This window comes from Malaclemys terrapin, chromosome 8 (genome assembly GCF_027887155.1).
Source record: "Malaclemys terrapin pileata isolate rMalTer1 chromosome 8, rMalTer1.hap1, whole genome shotgun sequence".
NCBI lineage: Eukaryota > Metazoa > Chordata > Testudines > Emydidae > Malaclemys > Malaclemys terrapin.
Genome location: NC_071512.1, coordinates 66,528,812 through 66,550,973, shown reverse-complemented (window position 1 = coordinate 66,550,973; position 22,162 = coordinate 66,528,812). Strand labels below are relative to the sequence as shown.

General features: G+C 44.3%; 1 protein-coding gene across 2 annotated transcripts in view; it reads right to left on the bottom strand.

The window, feature by feature from the left end:
• The window catches only part of NEK7 (NIMA related kinase 7), a 143,040-nt gene that overhangs the window by 29,406 nt on the left and 91,472 nt on the right, over nt 1-22,162 (bottom strand). For both annotated transcript variants that reach the window (XM_054036937.1, XM_054036939.1), the window contains exons 6-7: nt 19,150-19,258; nt 11,287-11,394 (exon numbers count right to left, since the gene is read on the bottom strand). In XM_054036937.1, the coding sequence (XP_053892912.1) occupies nt 11,287-11,394; nt 19,150-19,258 (217 nt within the window). The remainder of the gene's footprint in view (nt 1-11,286; nt 11,395-19,149; nt 19,259-22,162) is intronic.

Sequence of the window (22,162 nt, the reverse complement as noted above, 5' to 3'; positions counted from 1 at the left end):
GATGTGAAAATACGCATCTTTCATATCGAGGGCAGCGTACCAATCCCCCGGATTCAGGGATGGGATAATAGCGCCAAGGGAGACCATGCGAAAGCGGGCCTTCACTAAGAATTTGTTTAGTTTGTGAAGGTCCAAAATAGGGTGGAGACCCCCTTTTGCTTTGGGGATAAGGAAATATCTGGAGTAGAACCCTTTCCCTCTTAGGTCTGGAGGGACCTCTTCCACCACCCCTGCTCTGAGGAGCACCTGCACCTCCTGTATAAGGAGTTGCTCGTGAGAGGGGTCCCTGAAGAGGGACAGGGATGGGGAATAGGAGGGAGGGGGCGAGGAGAACTGAAGAGTGTATCCCACCTCCACCGTGCGAAGGACCCAATGGTCCAATGTTATACAGGACCAAGCACGGTAGAAATGGGACAAACGGTCCCTGAAACATAGGGGAGGATCCGGTATGAGGGTCAGTACGCTGTCCTCGATCGCAACTTCAAAATCCTTGCTTGTTGCCAGGCTGCAGCTTGCCTTAGCCTTGGCTTTGGTTAGGCGTGTTGTTTTGCCTATGCCTGTTGTCCCTGCCCCTTCTGCGGTACGGTTCCTGCCTGGGGCGAGGGTGGTACTGTCTCTGCTGCGGAGGTTGGGGCCTAAAAGGCTTCCTCTGTGTCGCTGGGGTGTGCATTCTCAACGACTTGAGGGTTGCTCGCGAGTCTTTGAGACTATGTAGCCTGGCATCCGTTTGGTCTCAGAACAAGCCTGACCCTTCGAACGGGATGTCTTGTAAGGTGTTTTGCACCTCTGGTGGAAGGCCTGAAGCCTGTAACCATGCCGAGCGCCTCATCACCACTCCTGACGTGACTGTCCTGGCAGCTGCATCCACGGAGTCAAGGGAGGCCTGCAGAGAGGTTTTGGCCACCGCCTTCCCTTCGTCCACGATGGCTGAGAACTCGGGTTGTGAACCCTGAGACAGGGAGTCCTTAAACTTGGAGACTGATGCCCAAAAATTGAAATTGTGCCTGTTCAGAATCGCTTGCTGATTAGCGATCCTTAACTGGAGGCCCCCGGACGAGTAGACCTTTTGGAATGGCCCGAGTCTGCCTCAGAAACCACGGACGGTGACCTTGAGGGCCATGATTGTGTCATGGAACGGTGCCGGTCCGGGGTCAGAGAGTGGTGCTTTCGTGACCGGGATCGGGAGTGGCGCCTTGTCGACCTGGACCAGGACCGGTACTGGTGCCCTCGGGACCAGGAACGACTGCTAGTGGTCGGTCTCGGGGATCGCGTCACTGACATGTCCCGGTGCCTGTTTGAATAAGGAGCCGGGGAACGCTGGACCGGTGCCGGGCGTTTGCTAGGGCCAGACGCCTGTGAGGCTTTCTGCGCCGAGGGTAGCCAGGAGTCCACCGAGGCGGAGCTTGACTGGGATCAGCGCCGTGAATGGTGCCGAGATGATGACCTTGATGGGCGCACCAATGCCGGCTTGCCTCTGGATGGCAGTCTCGGTGTCGGCCCCGGATGCTTGTCTTTGGCCTGGAGGGGGCTCTCCGCGGACAATTTGATGAGGTCCCTTGCTGCCTCAAACATGTCTGGTGTGGAGGGCTGTTCCAAAAGCTCCTCCAGCCCTTCCTCTTCACTCAATGCACTTATCCCGGGGCTCGACGGGCCTTTCTGCGCTGGAGCCACTGGCACCGGGATCTGTCCTGGGGCAGCAATGCCCTTGGGCGCACTCAAGTCCTTCACGGGCACTACCTTTTTAAGTGGGGAGCGTCCTCGGGCCTTGGGTTGGGCCTTCGATTTTGTTGGCGAAGACGACCGGTGCCAGGGGCGGTCCTGTTGTTTCGGTGCCGTAGGCTTAGGGTGCCCCACCAGTGCAGGATCACGAACCGATGCCGGGGCACTCCGCACCGAGGCTGAAGGTACCGCGGCCGGATGAGTCGAAGTGGACGGCTGTAATGCAGCCTCCATGAGCAGCTGCTTAAGCCGAAAGTCTCTCTCTTTCTTAGTTCTGGGCTTGAAGGCCTTACAGATCTTGCAGCGCTCTTTCTGGTGCGATTCCCGCAGGCAACGGAGACAAGAGTCGTGGGGATCGCCAATTGGCATAGGCTTGCGGCACGTGGCACAAGCCTTGAAGCCTTGGGCATGCGGCATGCCCCGCTGCCCAGGACCGGTGTCGGGATTTATCCAAACACCTAAAACAGAAGAGCTTAACTGTCTTCTAAAGAATTGATAACTGCTAACATTAATACTAAGGGACACTCTCAGGTGAGAGATAAGAGTTGTTCCAACACCATCACGGACGATAAGAAGGAACTGAGGGAGGGTCGGGCCGGCAGGTGTATATATATGCTAGAGCAGGGTGCCGCTCTGGCGGGGGGAGGAGGGGGAGAGGGGGACCCCTGCCGGCCCAATGGGAGCCGCTGAGGGAAAAAGTTTCCAACGTCCGTGCACGCAATGCGCGCACACCTAATGTGTAATGGACGTGAACAATCACTCAAAGAAGAAGGATACTGCAGTAATCGAGATGCAAGATAATGAGATCCTGAATAAAAGAATTTTAGCTGTGTGGATGGATAGGAAAGGCTGATCTTAGAGATGCAGACAGAATCTGTAAGTTTAGACATAGCCTGGATGTGAGGACATACAGAGAGGTGTTGAAGGTGACACCAAAATTATGGGCCTGAGTAACAGGTGGGAAGGTGGTACTATCCACAGTGATCAAGAAAAGAGGTAGTAGGGAAGGACGGTGGGGAGGCAGGGAGAGAGGAGAGATTAAAAACTTTCTTTTAGTCATATATAGCTTGAGCTGACAGCTAGACTATCACAAGATGTGAGAGACAGGCTGAGATTTTAGTTTGGACAGGAGAGAGGTTTGGGTAGAGACGGTAGTTGAATTTGTATTTGCAGATAAGATTACCCAGAGATAAGATGTAGAGGGAGAAGAGAAGACCAACAATAGAGTCCTGTAGAGCCCTGACAGAAAGTTGGGGGAGAGGAGGATGAGAAGGACCCTCCAAAGGAGATGCTGAAGGAGCAACTAGAGAGGCAGGAGAACCACCAGGAAAGGACAGAGTCAGAGAAGCCAAGGGAAGCCAATATTTCAAGGAGAAGAGCAAAAGTGAAAGAGTCAAAGGTGGCTGACAGGTCAATGAAAATAAGGATTGAGTGGTGGTTCTAAGATTTGGCTAGGAAGAGGTCGTTGATGCTGGTAAGAGTGGTTTCAGTGGCGTGCAAGAAGCAGAAGTCAGATTGAGGAGTGTCTAGGATGACAATGCAGGAGAGGAACTGCAACAACAATCAAACAGCAAGTTCAATGAGCTTAGAGATGAAAGGGAGATTTGGTGATAGCTGGAGAGCCACGTGGGGGTCAAGGGTGTTGGTATTCTTATTTTTTAAATGGGAGACTAAAGCATTCTTACGTTGTAAGGAAAAAGATCCAGAGAGGAGTGAGAGATGAAGGAGAAGATGAGAGTGGACATGAGAGATCTGGAAACAGGATGGGGTCACTGGGGCAAGTGTAGGAGTTAGAAGAGAAAAATAGACAACTTTTGTGTCTATGGCAGGGAAAAAGGAGACGAGAGTGATAAGAAAGAAAGGATACCTATGCAAGGGGAGGAGGAAGGTCACATCATATTATATTCAAGGTGTTCCATGGCCTGGCCCTACAATATCTAGAAGACCACCTAAAGCTCCAGGATGAAGACTGACAACTTTGCTCCTCTAGAGCAATGGAACTCCATATAATGAGGGTTTAGCGTATCTGCGAAGGAGACAGAACTTTCTCAGTGGCTGGTTGAGACTGTAGAATGAACTTCCCCAGGAACTAAGGACCATCACAAACCTCACCACATTCCATTCCAAGTACAAGGCAAATTTCTTTGACCCTGCCTTTTCTATCAAATACAATGCAACATGTATTTAAAACAAAACAAAAAAACCACCTACCAAAACCAGACATTAAATTGTACAGGCTTCTCCCCCTGAGTACAGGATGAGAGAACAAGACATGTGACAGGTGTTAGTCACTTTCCTTAAAAAATACACTACTAGAAGATGCTCAGATGCTACAGTGATGAGTGTGGCATAAGAATGTACAGGGAACAAAATAGCATAGACTAGGTATACTAGAACTCAATGATCCCTCCTGGACTACAAGTCTATGAATCTATTGGATTGGTTGGCATTTGTGCTCTCAAAACAGCATGGAACCTTTTGCCTTAGTTGAACACATGTACTCTGTAGATTAAAGAATAGCTTCTCATTTTTTATTTTATTTTGCTAACCATTTAAAGTAGCTCAAAATTGCTAATCCTCAGAATGAGATGAATTCGAAGCACTGCCAGTCACTAGCCTCATCCATAAACTGAGACTGTTCGTTCTGCCAAATTATGGGGTAGTTTGAAGGATCATATGCATGCATGCATGCCATCTGGCCCTGCCCACATATAAAAGGGATGTGTGCATGTCTTCACTGCAGCATTGTCTTCCAAACTCCTGGACCCACAGAGGATCCATCACAAGTCCATAGATCAATATGTAAGGAGGTGGAGGAGGATCAAGGGTAGCTGTATTATCTTGTTTATGGTCCATGTTCATTTTGCATAACCATCCAACTCTGGCAACATAGCTCCATTGGCACTATGATGCCATAGAGATGAAAGTCAGGGGGTGCTGAAGCCTGTGCTTTCAGTGCATCTAGGTAGTTTTGCAGGGTTTGGGGGCCTTTCTGATCTTCCTCCCTGCCCCCAGAAAGGACTATCTGGCCATATGGGTAGAGGTTGTGAGATACTCTGCTGCCTACCAGGAACAAAGCAAAGTTTCACTGAAGAAGTGAAGTGCTCTATTTCTTTTCTACTGAATCCTAACCTACATTCCTGAACGCTATGGCTACTACTAACACCATTATTGTATTTAACTTAAAAGTGTAGGTAAAGGGAATAGGCACAAACATAAATCTGATTTGGAACTACGACACGACTACAGGTTGTCACCTGTAGAGCCATGTACTGGCATGCAGAGATCCAAAACTCAGGTTGATCCTTGCTTCTAATAAAGGCATAAGGTGTGCTATGGAGGAAAGGCATTCAGCCCTGGAAAGGTTGGTGGAGAGAAAAAATGAGGGAAGTGTATCCTATATTGTTCTCAAACGCCCTCCTAACCAAGCCAGGTGAAGTGCATTCCAACTTCAGTGGGTATTATGACCAGCCTTCTACCAAAAGGGAGATTGACTCAGTGGTTCTGTTTGTTTTAAAAAGGAAGAATCTCAAAAGTCACACACACACACACACACACACACCCCTACTTGTTTGATAAGGTTGTACACAATTAATAATGCCATTAACTAAGCTTAGCCAGACCACTTTAACTATTGAAATTTGTTTTAAAATCCTTACATTTATTTTGAAGTTTGAATAGGTGTTTTTTTTTAAAGTTGCAATTAAAGGCACTACCATTTAAATTTAGAAGTCATAATACATAATTAAGGAGAATTTTAGTATATTTCTTTATACATTTGAAAACCTGAATATACTCTGCTGGTGTAGTTAAAAAAATTTTTTTTTAGATGAAGAGATAGATTGATGATTGGACAAAGTTTGTAGTTCACTAATTTTTTTGTGTGTATCATAGAATATCAGGGTTGGAAGGGACCTCAGGAGGTCATCTAGTCCAACTCCCTGCTCAAAGCAGGACCTAATCCGCACCTAAATCATCCCAGCCAGGCTTTGTCAAGCCTGACTTTAAAAACCTCTCAGGAAGGAGATTCCACCACCTCCCTAGGTAATCCATTCCAGTGCTTCACCACCCTCTAGTGAAAAAGTTTTTCCTAATATCCAACCTAAACCTCCCCCACTGCAGCTTGAGACCATTACTCCTGGTTCTATCATCTGCTACCACTGAGAACAGTCTAGATACATCTTCCTTGGAACCGCCTTTCAGATAGTTGAAAGCAGCTATCAAATCCCCCCGCATTCTTCTCTTCTGCAGACTAAATAATCCCAGTTCCCTCAGCCTCTCCTCATAAATAATGAGCTCCAGCCCCCTTATCATTTTTGTTACCCTCTGCTGGCCTCCCTCCAATTTTTCCACATCCTTCTTGTAGTGTGGGGCCCAAAACTGGACACAGTACTCCTGTTGAGGCCTCACCAATGTAGAAAAGAGGGGAATGATCACATCCCTTGATCTGCTGGCAATTCTCCTACTTATACAGCCCAAAATGCCATTAGCCTTCTTGGCAACAAGGGCACACTGTTGACTCATATTCAGCTTCTCGTCCACCATAACCCCTAGGTCCTTTTCTGCAGAACTGCTGCCTAGCCGCTCGGTCCCTAGTCTGCAGCAGTGCATGGGATTCTTCCGTCCTAAGTACAGGACTCTGCACTTGTCCCTGTTGAACCTCATCAGATTTCTTTTGGCCCAATCCTCTAATTTGTCTAGGTCCCTCTATATCCTATCCCTACCCTCCAGCGTATCTACCACTCCTCCCAGTTTAGTGTCATCTGCAAACTTGCTGAGGGTGCTTACCACGCCATCCTCCAGATCATTAATGAAGATATTGAACAAAATTGGCCCCAGGACCGACCTTTGGGGAACTCTGCTTGATACCAGCTGCCAACTAGACACAGAGCCATTGATTACTACCCGTTGAGCCCAATGATTTAGCCAGCTTTCTATCCACCTTATAGTCCATTCATCCAGCCCATACTTCTTTAACTTACTGGCAAGAATACTGTGGGAGATCGTATCAAGAGCTTTGCTAAAGTCAAGGAATAACACGTCCACTGCTTTCCCCTCACTCACAGAGCCAGTTATCTCATCACAGAAGGCAATTAGGTTAGTCAGGCATGACTTGCCCTTGGTGAATCCATGCTGACTGTTCCTGATCACTTACCTCTCCTCAAAGTGCTTCAAAATTGATTCCTTGAGGACCTGCTCCATGATTTTTTCAGGGACTGGGGTGAGGCCAACTGGCCTGTAATTCCCCGGATCCTCCTCCTTCCCTTTTTTAAAGATGGGCACTACATTAGCCTTTTTCCAGTCATCCGGGACCTCCCAAGATCGCCACAAGTTTTCAAAAGATAATGGCCAATGGCTCTGCAATCACATCCGTCAACTCTTTTAGCACTCTTGGATGCAGCGCATCCGGCCCCATGACTTGTGCTCGTCCAGCTTTTCTAAATATTCCTGAACCACTTCTTTCTACAGAGAGGGCTGGTCACCTCCTCCCCAAACTGTGTTTCCCAGTGCAGTAGTTTGTGAGCTGACCTTGTTCGTGAAGACACGAGGCAAAAAAAGCATTGAGTACATTAGCTTTTTCCACATCCTCTGTCACTAGGTTGCCTCCCCCATTCCGTAAGGGGCCCACACTTTCCCTGACCACCTTCTTGTTGCTAACGTATGTGTAGAACCCCTTCTTGTTACTCTTAACATCCCTTGCTAGCTACAACTCCAAGTGTGATTTGGCCTTCCTGATTCACTCCTGCACGCCTGAGCAATATCCTCCCTGGTCATTTGTTCAATCTTCCACTTCTTGTAAGCTACTTTTTTGCGTTTAAGATCAGCAAGGATTTCACTGTTAAGCCAAGCTGGTCGCTTGCCATATTTACTATTCTTTCTACACATTGGGATGGTTTGTTCCTGCAACCTCAATAACAATTCTTTAAAATACAGCCAGCTCTCCTGGACTCCTTTTCCTCTCACATTATTCTCCCAGGGGATCCTGCCCATCAGTTCCCTGAGGGAGTCAAAGTCTGCTTTTCTGAAGTCCAGGGTCCATATTCTGCTGCTCTCCTTTCTTCCTTGTGTCAGGATCCTGCACTCGACCATCTCATGGTCATTGCCTCCCAGGTTCCCATCCACTTTTGCTTCCCCTACTAATTCTTCCCTGTTTGTGAGCAGCAGATCGAGAAGAGCTCTGCCCCTAGTTGGTTCCTCCAGCACTTGCACCAGGAAATTGTCCCCTACACTTTCCAAAAACTTCCTGGATTGTCTGTGCACTGCTGTATTGCTCTCCCAGTAGATATCAGGGTGACTGAAGTCCCCCATGAGAACCAGGGCCTGTGATCTAGTAACTTCTGTTAGTTTCCTGAAGAAAGTCTCGTCCACTTCATCCCCCTGGTCTGGTGGTCTATAGCAGATTCCCACCACGATGTCACCCTTGTTGCTCACACGTCTAAACTTAATCCAGAGACTCTCAGGTATTTCTGCAGTTTCATACTGGAGCTCTGAGCAGTCATACTGCGCTCTTACATACAATGCAACTCCCCCCATCTGTAGGAGGGCTGGAGTGGGAAATAGCCATAAGAAAGGCCACTTTCAAGAAAGGATAGTTTGGGGAAACTAGTAACAGAAGTTCCAAGAGAAATGAAATTAAGAAATAACAAAGAAGGATTGTATTAAGGATATTAGGAAAGCGATTATGATAAATCAGTGCTTAGTAGACATTATAAAGTTGATAACAGTGTTTACAATGTACAGTCTTACTTTTATGAGTTTATAAATCAGCTACAAAATTTTCTCCCCCAGGCTGAATCCTGGCGTAAGGTCTGAGTTTAAAGTATGGAAAGAAAAAAGAAGCAACTCCTTACCCTCCAACAAAACACAGCACCCCAGTTGGAAAAACACCTTTTTTGCTCTCTTCTCCTTTTCCTGCTGATTCTTATATTTGTAAAAGAGGACTTAAAGTTTTTTTTTTACCCCCTAGCTCAGTTTCCAAGCACCTTGCAACCACTCCCCCATGGTGAACCTAAAAAAACAGAGTTGAAGCAACTGTTGGTCTTTCCTACTTTTTTGATTCAAAGTAATAGGCCAGCTCTTCTCCCTCCATCACTGACTTTCACCTCCTCTGCATGCTCCCTTTCTATTGAACATTGTAGATTAGGACTTTTTGGCTCCCACAAATAGAGTACAATAGTGTTGGTTCCCACTGCAGCCTGTTCACGTTGCTGTTTTATGTACTATGTTTTATTTATGGGCATTAGCAGGGCCTAAGCCATGACAAGTAATATAAAAAAATGCTGCAATATTGTCTGAACTCGCCATTGGCATATTATAGTAGGCAAACAACAATATTTTAAAATAAAATAGTATATTATCTAATCTTGATTTGGCGTTTTTTAAATTATATCTGAAGTCAAGAGAGAAGAAGCCTGTTAAAAAGAAGATGCCCCGCTATTTTTGTCTTTTATATGAGGTGACATGGACTCACTTAATCTCAATTTTTCCACTGAGACCCATGTAATTATTGTTGGTCTTGGTATGTGGCAATTTCTGCTTATAGCAAAGACAAGAATCTATAATAAAAAAGAAAAACTGGAATGTGTAGATGAGTGTCCCAAAGGTTTCCTCGATGACAGGGAATTGGCTGATTATACTGCCAAAATTATAGAATGTAAAGTCTGCTTTCTGAAATGAGAGTTTATAATACATTTGTTTTAGCTCTTTTAAATCCAGCAATTACCTAAACCTCCCTGAGCTCTTGGATACTATTATGCTGAATAAAAATCTTGTCATGGGTCTTAAATCCTGGCTAGCCTTGGCTGCTCTCTTGAGGGGTCTTAAGGCTGATTCAATGCCCTTTGAAGTCAATGGCAAGGGGTCCATTGAATTCAGTGAATAGTGCATTAGGCCATTAATGAAATAAACAAGTTCTTTTTTTGACTTGCTCCAGAACATGGACAACAACTAGATAGTCAACTCGGCAATCCTGCAAAATTCTATTGGGTATCTAGAACAACCTCCACCTAAACAGTCAATGAGAAATAATCTGCTTTCTTGCATCATGAGCAGACAGATATTTTTATAGGACAGGCTTAAGTTTTAAAGCAATTCTCAGTTTAGATGGCCAACAACATCTAAGTGGAGATTCCCATTCATTTTGCATGATGCTGTTTAAGACTGGATTAACTGAGATCCTGAAGGATTTTGAACCCCTAATTTATTTAAGATTTTGGATTTGTAACATACACCCCTCCATACACAGCTTCAAGCACATATATATAATTTAACACACCAATATATTTAACTTCCTTTTCTCCCCCCAGAGTAAACAGAACCATCCCCTAATACAATCTATCAATTAATTATCCATTCCCACAACAATTTTCCTTTCTAAGTATTACTTACTGAGAACTATTCCTCTTTACTGTACTTACATTTAGATTTAACAATTTGTAGACTATCCCTCAACACTTTAAAAACAGAGACAATCTGTTGGTCCTCTGTGCCTCCCTTGGTATCATTTTTCTCGAGAAGTCTATTCCACCTCTTTAGATTTTAAATAATCTCCTCAAATGATACCCAAAATATGTGAATTCTTTGCAAATGCTTTTAGTATGGTGAATATAATGCTACTCTTTATGAGTGATCCAATTCCCATACAAAAAAAAATTGGGTGTTTTTAGATGTTCTTTTGTACTTTCTCCCACACACTTTTTAAAAGAATGTTTGCTATTCAAAATTCTAAATCCTGATCTGCCCATCCCATTCTCCCCAGACACTACAAATTGGAGATTGGGGTGCAGGTCATGATGGTAAATAAAAATCCTGTTATGTCTTCACAGGGAATAAATATCAAAACATGATATTATATGTATTTATAAAATGTATTTAAAAAAGGTAATTCTTTTTTGCTATTTTACATTGTGTTTACAGGCACCAGATTAGGTAATGGAATATCTGTGCCCCATATGCAGCTGTCCCAAATTGGCTAAATACTATGGAACCATGTTTTGTCAAGTGATATTGAATCAGTTTAATTTTGGTATCTAATCTTTTTAAACAGGAAGATGTATTTATTTGTCTTTAAAATGTCATGATATTTGTTTTTGTTCTGTTAGAATATGAGCAAAAACTAATTTAGCAATATATAACCTATTACATTTCATACCTCCTCAAAGTGCATGTCACCAGCAAATATTACATGTTCCATTTATAAATTCCTTTTGCATACCTGATTACAGTATTTTTTCCACAGCTAATTAAAGGGTCAGTGAGTCTTTAACCCTGTTGAAATTCATTCTTTAGTTTTTTTTTTTATTACACCTCTATAAAATGTTCTGTTTACAATAGGTACCGACCTGTTCTAAACAGATATCTTTTATTAAGTAGTCCAAGGGCAAAGAAACAGGAAACTGAGTGAAACAGATATCATTACAGCTTAATAAGGTTTGACCAAGGGGCGGACAACTTGAATTAAAAAAAAAAAAAAAAGTTGGGGTAACACAATATAAAGAAATTAAGTTTATATGAATAAAATTATTTTATTTTATCTTGCAACAAAATCATTTTGCATGATATTCTTACCTAAAGAATGTGCAGCTGTGGTTTTGGAGCTGAAAAATCGTCCAAGTCCAAGATCTCCAAGCTTTACTACCCCTGTAGCTGTAATGAACACATTAGCTGGCTTTATATCTATGAAGAGAAAAACATTTTGCAATACGTTAGCAATAAAACCTACTGCATCAATAATACATGTACTGAGGCTTGTAGTTTTATTAAATGTTAATCAAATCAAATGACAGTACTGCTTAGAAAATCTTTTAAGCATTTAATAAAATGTGAATTTGGGATTTTAAAAATTCTAATTAACTTTTGTGGCTTAAACTCAAGTTACTTTTATTGGCTGTGCTTAATTCACTATAGCAACAAAAACTGAGCAACGAAAAACAACAAATAAAACAAGCAACACATAAAACAGTTTTAGCTCTAAAACTACAAAACATGAACATGCAGATAATAGCTACTGTTATACAACCTACTTAAGTCTTAACCCTGACCTTTGGAGACAACAGCAGCATTTTTTAAAAGTACCTGACACTAGTCTCCTAAATAAGTTTCACCTGCTTTTTTTTTTTTTTAAGTGTCAAGTACCCTCAGTTGTCACTGAGCTCAAGAGCAACAGCTCAACAGTTCAAAAGCAGAACTTTTGAAAATCAGGTCAAGTTTAGATATGAACATAACAATAGGCACTCTTTAAAAAAATCTTGACCTGCATGTTCTTAACTTTTGCTGGAAACATAGAAAATGCTAGTATTCAATGGGGTAATGACAACAGCATTTAACTTACTTAAGGTTCCCTAGAAGACATGCTTACTACGTGTGAGCTTTCATCTCCTCCTTTCCACACACTTACTATCTCAGGCCTGGTCTACACTACGAGTTTAGGTCGACTTTAGCAGCGTTAAATCGAATTAAGCCTGGACACGTTCACACGACGAAGCCCTTTCTTTCGACTTAAGGGGCCCTTTAAACCGGTTTCTTTACTCCACCTCCGACGAGAGGATTAGCGATAAAATTGGCCTTAGCGGGTCGGAATTGGGGTAGTGGGGACAGAATTCAACGTTATTGGCCTCCAGGAGCTATCCCACAGTGCTTCATTCTGACCACTTTAGACAGCACTCTCAACTCAGATGCACTGACCAGGTAGACAGGAAAAGCCCCGCGAACGTTTGAATTTCATTTCCTGTTTGCCCAGCGTGGAGAGCACAGGTGACCATGCAGAGCTCATCAGCACAGGTAACCGTGATGGAGTCCCAGGATCGCAAAAGAGCTCCAGCATGGACCGAACAGGAGGTACAGGATCTGCTCGCCATATGGGGAGATGAATCAGTGCTAGCTGAACTCCGTAGCAGTAAAAGAAATGGCAAAATATTAGAAAAGGTCTCCAAGGCCATGAAGGACAGAGGCCATAACAGGGACACACGGCAGTGCCGCGTGAAAATTAAGGAGCTAAGGCTAGCCTACCACAAAGCCAGAGAGGCAAACGGAAGGTCCGGGGCACAGCCGCAAACATGCCACTTCTACGCGGAGCTGCATGCCATGCTAGGGGTGCAGCCACCACTACCCCAACCATGTGCTATGACTCCTTCACTGGAGAAACACACAGGGAAAAGGGTTCGGGGTACGAGGAAGAGGAGGATGAAGATAATGGGGATAGCTCACAGCAGCAAGGAAGTAGAGAAACCGGTTTTCCCAACAGCCAGGATATGTTTATCACCCTGGACCTGGAGCCAGTAACCCCCGAACTCACCCAAGGCGTGCTCCCAGACCCTGAGGGCACACCGGGGACCTCTGGTGAGTGTACCTTTGTAAATATTACACATGGTTTAAAAGCAAGCGTGTTTAATGATTAATGATTAATTTGCCCTGGCAATCGCGGCCAGTACAGCTACTGGAAAAGTCTGTTAACGTGTATGGGGATGGAGCGGAAATCCTCCAGGGACATCTCCAGAAAGCTCTCCTTCATGTACTCCCAAAGCCTTTGCAAAAGGTTTCTGGGGAGGGTTGCCTTATCCCGTCCGCCATGGTAGGACACTTTACCACGCCAGGCCAGTAGCACGTAGTCTGGAATCATTGCATAACAAAGCATGGCAGCATATGGTCCCGGTGTTTGCTGGCATGCAGACAACATCCATTCCTTATCGCTCTTCGTTATCCTCAGGAGAGTGATATCATTCACAATCACCTGGTTGAAATGGGGTGATTTTATTAAGGGGACATTCAGAGGTGCCCGTTCCTGCTCGGTTGAACAGAAATGTTCCCCGCTGTTAGCCACGTGGTGGTGGGGAGGGGTGAAGTGATCATCCCAGAGAATTGGGTGTGAGGGGTGGGGGGGAGGAGGGTTAGTTGGGTTTGTGCTGCATGTTAACCCGGGAACCACAGCCCCTCCTTTTACATTGCAAACCCATTTTAAATGGCCAACGCAACGGGTGCTTGGTATGGGAAATGAGGGCGCTACTGTTTGAAACCATTCCCACATGTTAAGAAGGTGAAAAAAGCCAAAAGACTGTGGCTTACCATGGCTGCCTGCAAGCCGAAATCTCTTGCCTAGCACTGCGTGAGTGATCTCTCACACCAAACCGGCAGGCCCTCAATATAAGAGGAAAAATGCGACCTTGTAACGAAAGCACATGTGCTGTGTAATGTGAACAGCAAAATTTAACGTGAAAGAGTGTACCCATTGTTCTCTAAAATGTGTCTTTTTTAACCACCTCTCCCTTCTCCTCCACCAGCTGCAAATGTTTCTCCTTCACAGAGGCTAGTGAAGATTAGAAGGAGAAAACGGCGGACTCGGGATGACATGTTCATGGAGCTCCAGATGTCCTCCCACGCTGAAAGAGCACAGCAGAATGCATGGAAGCAGTCAATGTCAGACTACAGAAAAGCACAGTATGAACGAGAGGAGAGGTGGCGGGCTGAATCGCGGGATGAACAGAGCAAGTGGCGGGCTGAAGATGATAGGTGGCGTCAGCTTGCAGACAGAAGGCAAGAGTCGATGCTCCGGCTGCTGGAGCATCAAACTGATATGCTCCAGCATATGGTTCAGCTGCAGGAAAGGCAGCAGGAGCAGAGACCGCCGCTACAGCCCCTGTGTAACCAACAGCCGTCCTCCCCAAGTTCCATAGCCTCCTCACCCAGACGCCCAAGAACATGGTGGGGGGGGGCCTCCGACCACCCAGTCACTCCACCCCAGATGATTGCCCAAGCGTCAGAAGGCTGGCCTTCAATAAGCGTTAAAGTTTTAAACTGCAGTGTGTCCTTTTCCTTCCCTCCTCCCCCACCCATCCCGGGCTACCTTGGCAATTATCCCCCTAGTTGTGTGATGAATTAATAAAGAATGCATGAATGTGAAGTAACAATGACTTTATTGCCTCTGCAAGCGGTGCTCGAAGGGGGAGGGGAGGGTGGGTTGGTTGGTTTACAGGGAAGTAGAGTTAACCGGCGGGGGGGGGGGGGGGGGGAAGGGTTCATCAAGGAGAAACAAACAGAAGTTTCACACCGTAGCCTGGCCAGTCACAAAACTCATTTTCAAAGCTTCTCTGATGCGCACTGCGCCCTGCTGTGCTCTTCTAACCGCCCTGGTGTCTGGCTGCGCGTAATCAGCGGCCAGGCAATGTGCCTCAACCTCCCACCCCGCCATAAATGTCTCCCCCTTACTCTCACAGATATTGTGGAGCGCACAGCAAGCAGCAATAACAATGGGGATATTCTTTTCACTGAGGTCTGAGTCATTAAGCTGCACCAGCGCACTTTTAAACGTCCAAATGCACAGTCCACCACCATTCGGCACTTGCTCAGCCTGTAGTTGAACAGGTCCTGACTACTGTCCAGGCTGCCTGTGTACGGCTTCATAAGCCATGGCATTAAGGGGTAGGTTGGGTCCCCAAGGATAACTATAGGCATTTCAACATCCCAACGATTATTTTCTGGGCCGGGAAGAAAGTCCCTTCCTCCAGCTTTCGAAACAGACCAGAGTGCCTGAAGACGCGAGCATCATGTACCTTTCCCGGCCATCCCACGTTGATGTTGGTGAAACCTCCCTTGTGATCCACCAGGGCTTGCAGCAGCATTGAAAAGTACCCCTTGCGGTTTATGTACTCGGTGGCTTGGTGCTCCGGTGACAAGATAGGGATATGGGTTCCGTCGATCGCCCCACCACAGTTTGGGAATCCCATTGCAGCAAAGCCATCCACTATGGCCTGCACGTTGCCCAGAGTCACTACCCTTGATATCACCAGGTCTTTCATTGCCCTGGCAACTTGGATCACAGCAGCCCCCACAGTAGATTTGCCCACTCCAAATTGATTTCCGACTGACCGGTAGCTGTCTGGCGTTGCAAGCTTCCACAGGGCTATCGCCATTCACTTCTCAACTGTGAGGGCTGGTCTCATCCTGGTATTCTGGCGCTTCAGGGCAGGGGAAAGCAAGTCACAAAGTTCCATGAAAGTGCCCTTACGCATGCGAACATTTTGCAGCCACTGGGAATCGTCCCACACCTGCAGCACGATATGGTCCCACCAGTCTGTGCTTGTTTTCCGGGCCCAGAATCGGCGTTCCACAGCATGAACCTGCCCCAGTAACACCATGATTTGCACATTGCTGGGGCCTGTACTTTGTGAGAGGTCTATGTCCATATCAATTTCCTCATCACTCTCGTCACCGCGCTGCAATCGCCTCCTCGGCTGGTCCTGGTTTTGCTTTGGCATGTCCTGGCTCTGCATATACTCCAGGACAATGTGTGTGGTGTTCATAGTGCTCATAATTGCCGCGGTGATCTAAGCGGGCTCCATGATCACAGTGCTATGGCGTCTGGTCTGAAAAAAGGCGCGAAACTAGTATCTGACGGAGGGAGCGAGGGAGGGGCGAGTGACGACATGGCATACAGGTACAGGGAATTAAAATCAACAAAGGTGGCTGTGCATCAGGGAGAAACACAAGCAACTGTCACACAGAAAGGCCCCCCCCCAAATATTGAACTCAAAACCCTGGGTTTAGCAGGCCGTTGATTTCACGGAGGGAGGGGGAAGCAAACAAATACAGAACAAATTTATTTTTTACATCTTAAGCTGGCAGACGACAGTGCAGCATGACTGATAGCCCTCGGCATCTTCCGGGTGCTTGGCAGAAAATATTGGGCGCTTGGCAGAAAATAGCATACTATGACTGATAGCCATCATTGTCGATACTGTTCGATAGGACTGAGCATGTCTGCCCAGGTGCCCATGATTGACAGCCACTGCAGTACGACGACGACGGATATCAATCGTAATATACCATCTTATACCAAAAGGCAAGGGGCTGCTGTTGTGTGCAATGCAGCCCAACGTCTGCCAGCACCCAGATCGCCGATGAAGGCTACCAGTCATACTGCACTGTCTACTGCCAAAAGGCAATTAGCTGCTGCTGTGTAGCAATGGAGTACCACGTCTGCCGGCACCCAGAGGACATATGGTGACGGTGAGCTGAGCTGAGCTGAGTGGGCTCCATGCTTGGCGTAGTATGTTGTCTGCACAGGTAACCCAGATAAAAAGGCGCGAATTGATTGTCTGCCGTTGCTCTGACGGAGGGAGAGGTGCCTGACGACAGGTGCCTGACGACATGTACCCAGAACCCCCTGCAACACTGTTTTGCATCATTCAGGCATTGGGCTCTCAACCCAGAATTCCAATGGGTGGCGGAGACTGCGGGAACTGTGGGATAGCTACCCATAGTGCAACGCTCCGGAAGTCGACGCTAGCCTCGGTACTGTGAACGCGGTCCGCCGACTTCATGCACTTAGAGCATTTTATGTGGGGACACACACAATCAGCTGTATACAACTGATTTCTATAAAACCGGCTTCTATACATTCGACCTAATTTCGTAGTGTAGACATACCCTCAGACTTTTGGCCTGTCAATACATGCATGTGTAAGAGGATAACCAGAACAGTAATTTGCAGGGGTGGCTGGTAACTAGGTACTGATGGGTCCAAGTGCGGTTTGTCTACTGAAGGGTGCATGGGAGGACTTAGGCAGAGGTGGAGTTTTTCCCCAACCTATAAGTCTCTATAACAGATGGTGATATGGAATTTCAGGCCTATGAGGGATTAATTTCAGATTAACTCAGAGGCAAAGTAGTTCATGCATCACTTGTATCCTGCAGCCACTATGGAGGAGGACTCCAAAGGACAGAAGCAGTCTAAACCTGTTCCTCCAGGTCTGCATAGGTAAGTGGATGAGGGAGAGGACAATAAAATGAATTAACAAGGGTAGGAGAGGCTCAATACCTCACAAGGAGAGCTGGACGCTGCTGGTGCACACTATTAGGCAAGAGGATTGGAAGCAGTAGGGATGAGTGAGAGAGAGTGTAGGCCAATGGCTACAGGAAGATAGAGGAGTATGACAGTGGAGGAACATACAGGAGAAGGTATGCATGCGTATAAAGTGAATGCGTGGTAAGAAGAGGTGAATAGGTGGGGAGTCTTGGGAGAGAGAGTGGGAGGGGATAGGAGGGGGAGAGTTGAATGGAGAGTAGGCACCAGCAGGTGGAAGGGGGAGTTGGGGAATGAGAGGTTTCTGGCACCTATAGCCCCATCACTTATTTTGATCACCAGACATCATTAGTGATTTGCCTGAGATAGCCAAATCCATACCATACCAAAGGAAGTCTGTAGCCATACCAACATCCCCATTACATTACTCCTGGGGGAATTCTGTGCCACTGCACATGAAGTATTAAATATATGAGAGAACTTGTAGATGTGTAAAATTCATATCCCCGGCAGATTTTTTTTTCTCTGCAGAAAATACATTCTGCTAGGGAAGCACTGGAGGCACACCTTTCGCCCACCAGGGGCTACTGTGGTGCCAGAAGAGAGGGCAGCTGGCTCCAGGCTGGAGCCATCAGCCACAGATAGGGAGGAGCACACTGGCTGAGTTCCTCACAGCACCCTGCCCGCGGGGCCAGGTGAAGGGGCACGGGACATGGGGGGGATGGACAGAGCAGGATGCGCAGGGGCACTGGGGGGTCACATAGACTGGAGTTCAGAAGGGCGACAGAATTGAGCCAGGGGCTGAATAGGAGGGGGATGCAGAGCCACATGGGGACAGGGGGAGGAGGGTGCAGGGACAGGGTAGGACAGGTAGCTGAATGGGGGTGCAGGGACATGAGGAGGAAGGGAGTGCAGGGACACACAGGGACAGGTGCAGATGTGCCTGACTGAATGGGAGAGGCTAGGGATCAGCATGGGGGAGGCTCCCCAACTCCCTAACAATCCCCCCCCCCCAAGAAAACCCCTGTTCCGTACTTCTCCCACCCACACCCAACAGCCCTCCAGGTTCACTCCCAGGCTCCTTCCCAGCAATTACTTCCCTCTGAGCTCCTCCGATACCCCGACTCCCGCAAAGGCTTTGCACTGCTTCTGAGGGGGGTGTGAAATACATTTCTGGATTGTAGTTTTAATTATTACTCAAAGTTCGGTATTAATATGCCTAGTAAGGAATTTATTTGTCAAAAAACACTTCCTGAATCTTTTTTGTTGTCTCTATTGCTATAGACATACTTGCTAACAGGTATTTTGAAATAAATTACCAAAATAATTGAAACTGGCATGATTATATTGTGTTGTTTTGACATATAAAATATGCAGAATTTTAAAATATTGTGGGCAGAATTTTTAATTTTTTGGTGCAGAATTCCCCCAGGAGTATCATATATCTTTTAAAAGGAAATCCTTTCTATTTTTAAAGTTACTTATAAAATACTGCAGTAACATACACATTGTGTTAGTTACTTGTCAAAATTGATTCTTTTAATATCTTATTTGGTATCATTTGCATTGAACCTGCCAAGTTCTCTCATATATTTAATACTTGTAAAGATGCAATATCTATGATCCTATGTTACCTCTATGCATGACACGACGAGAATGCATATGTTCCAATGCACTGCACAGCTGAACAAAGTACTTCCAAACTGTCCTTTCAGGAATCAACCTCTTCTGTTTCTTAAAATGCTTTATAAAAGAAAACAGAGAAGTATTGAAAACTTATTACACAATTAACTGAGAAAATAGGTAAACTCTTAATTAAAAGCTATTAAGACAGAGCTCACTTAATCTGAGCAAAAGTTTCTAGGACTATTTCCAGATATGGAAGTTCATCTTTTCCCTGAAATATTAACATACAATATACCAGCACAGGACGTGCTGACATTAATCAACAAATAAACACTATACTGAATATCAAGCTGTTTAAAATAAATCCACAGTCCTAAGAAAAGTTCATATGTTTATTTAACAAAGTTACATTTTTCAGAGGAAAAAAATCCGCAGTGGAAGAAAATGAGGGAGGAATGTTGCAGTACAGAATCAAACTACCATATAATGGATAAAGGCCAGCAGTAAGGAAAAGTTACTAAAGGAATTCTCAAAATAAAGAAGTTTTTCACCACCAAAATTAATTTCTATAGGCTTTTATTCTCATGAGCCTAGAACAAAGAAAATAAATACCAAGGATACACATTCATAAGCCATCAAAATTATGTAACTCAATTTTAGAAGCCATGAAGTATGTACAATTGGGAACACAGGAACTGTGTATGCCTAAGAATTTAAAATACGTCAGTCAGTCAATTTGCCTCTCCTGTTCAACTTTTTTCCAGTTAAACAGCTACACTAGGTAAAATTTAACAATGGTCATCTCTTTCAAATACTGTATTCAAGGGTGGCAAATAGCTGCCGAGCTCTCAATAACTGCATATTGAGAACCCATAACAGCCAATTCTAGAACATGAAAGTTTGACAATTTTAAACTTTGCTGCCAGAGGTGGGTAGGCTTAAATGAAAACTTCCCCAGAAGTCTGCTGTTTGTCTATCTATACTTGAGAAATATATTACATACTTAGTTTGATATGAAGGGTAAGCAAATTAGAAAAATCTTTTAAGGGATGCTAACAGTCATATAGTAATCAGATCCTCTACTATTAAAAACAAAACCTTACAAATTATGTCAATAAAATACATATAGTATCAGCATTACCCTTGACAGAAAGGTCATGTACAGATCAGTTATCAGTGCTGTAAAGAAACAGTGATATTTTGTTCAGTGTCTTAAAAAAAAAAAAACCACACACACAGAAAAACTGACTCTGTAGATATGTTGTTGCCTTAGGATGCAGCCTAACGTGAGAGAGCCTGGTATTATTAAAATATCAATAGCAAAATATACTGGAAATACAGTAGATCATAAAATTTCACCAAAAATAGTAAGTTTAGTTCAAGACTATTTCAATATAAGTTTTTATTCAAATGAACCAATGCTTTTAAATCAGTTCTTTAACTATAACTTTCACTCAGATTTGGATTCAATCCAAACAAACGCTGTGTATCTGTTCTCCCCAGAGCTGAATTTGCATATCAGAGGATTGTTTGATGTCAACAGGAAGATGGAGACCAGGTTTCTTTTCATTTCTAAACAAATACACAATACCATGTAAATATACGCACATGAAAGCATACTGCCTTGATTCAAAATGAATTCTGAAAATTATCATAATTATAACTATGTACAATAAAAAAAATCTTCAAAATGTTCTTAAATAAACTGAACTTTAAGTACAAGCAAGGATGAAAAATTCACAAAAGTATGCAGATTTTTTTGCATCTTATCCATAAAAAACCCTTTAAAAGTATAATTCACAATGTTTGTAAAAAAAATAATTTTCTTTTAATATTTAATTCATTTGCTAGCTACACCGTTGTAGCACACTGTATACAAAATTCTACAGAAACAGCTTCAGAATTCCAGTGATTCAAGCATTCCAGTCATTCATATAAATATGTGAAAGTGAATTGCTTTTGCGGTATTCTGACCTAACTAAAGTATGTTACGTTTGCATGACATTAACATATTCCTTTCTGAGGTCATCACTAATATTAAGTTGTTATAAATGTGAACTTTGATTTATTACTCATGTGAAAAGGATGGCATAAACAAATCTATCCATTCTTTAACTAAGCATTCTATTCAATAAAGGAACAAATAATGTTGTTTTCACTTGCTTACACTTAAAAATAGTCCAAGTCTTAAAATAATAATATGAAGATTTATTTTAAGAGGGGTTATCACCTTATTTTTTTATTTCTGGCATATTCTTAATGTTTCCTTGGTCTGCTGTGCACCAAGAAACAAAACAATGACTGAAAGCTTGGGATATTAAAGCAAACTGATTTCACAAAGACACCAATTTCCAAAAAAATAGACTGCTTTTAGGGAACAGCTTTAATAAGAGCTTTGGTTTCTGGGGAAGAGGAAAACACAAAACCAAAATGAAAAACTTTTGCTCACAGCTTTACCTTTCCACGGGTCTATTTTGTGTTGATAAAACACACGATCCACTTTGTTATGTGTATCTTACACTGTATGGCATCTTTTTCAGCATATTTAAGGAAAAAGAAGAGGCACAATAGCCCTGTTTTAACATTTGGTGTTCCTTCTAGCCCTTCTTCCTTTTCGTTTTTAAATATTCTATAATGTGAAAATGCAATTGTTCTGATGGTGGCACTGTTGGCCATCTCCTACGGAAATGCCAAAGTACAAAAGACGTGAACACAAGAAAAATACCTCAGAACTGATCTCAGCTAGTGTCCACACCCACTGCCCCTTTGGGAAAGCAGTATTTTAAAAGGTTTCAGAGTATTTTAAAAGTTATTCTGTGTAAAAGTTGGACCCCAATGTGGATTGAACCAGAAAAAATCACTTATGCTTGTACTGCAGGACTGGACTCTGTTGCAAACCAGAGAGTTTTCAGATAGCCTGATATCAGAGTAACTGGGTAGCTCAAAGTGACATGCTGTATAGTCACTGAATCCAAGCAGCACTTATTAGGGGCATGGAGTGGCCACGTGGAGAGCATAACT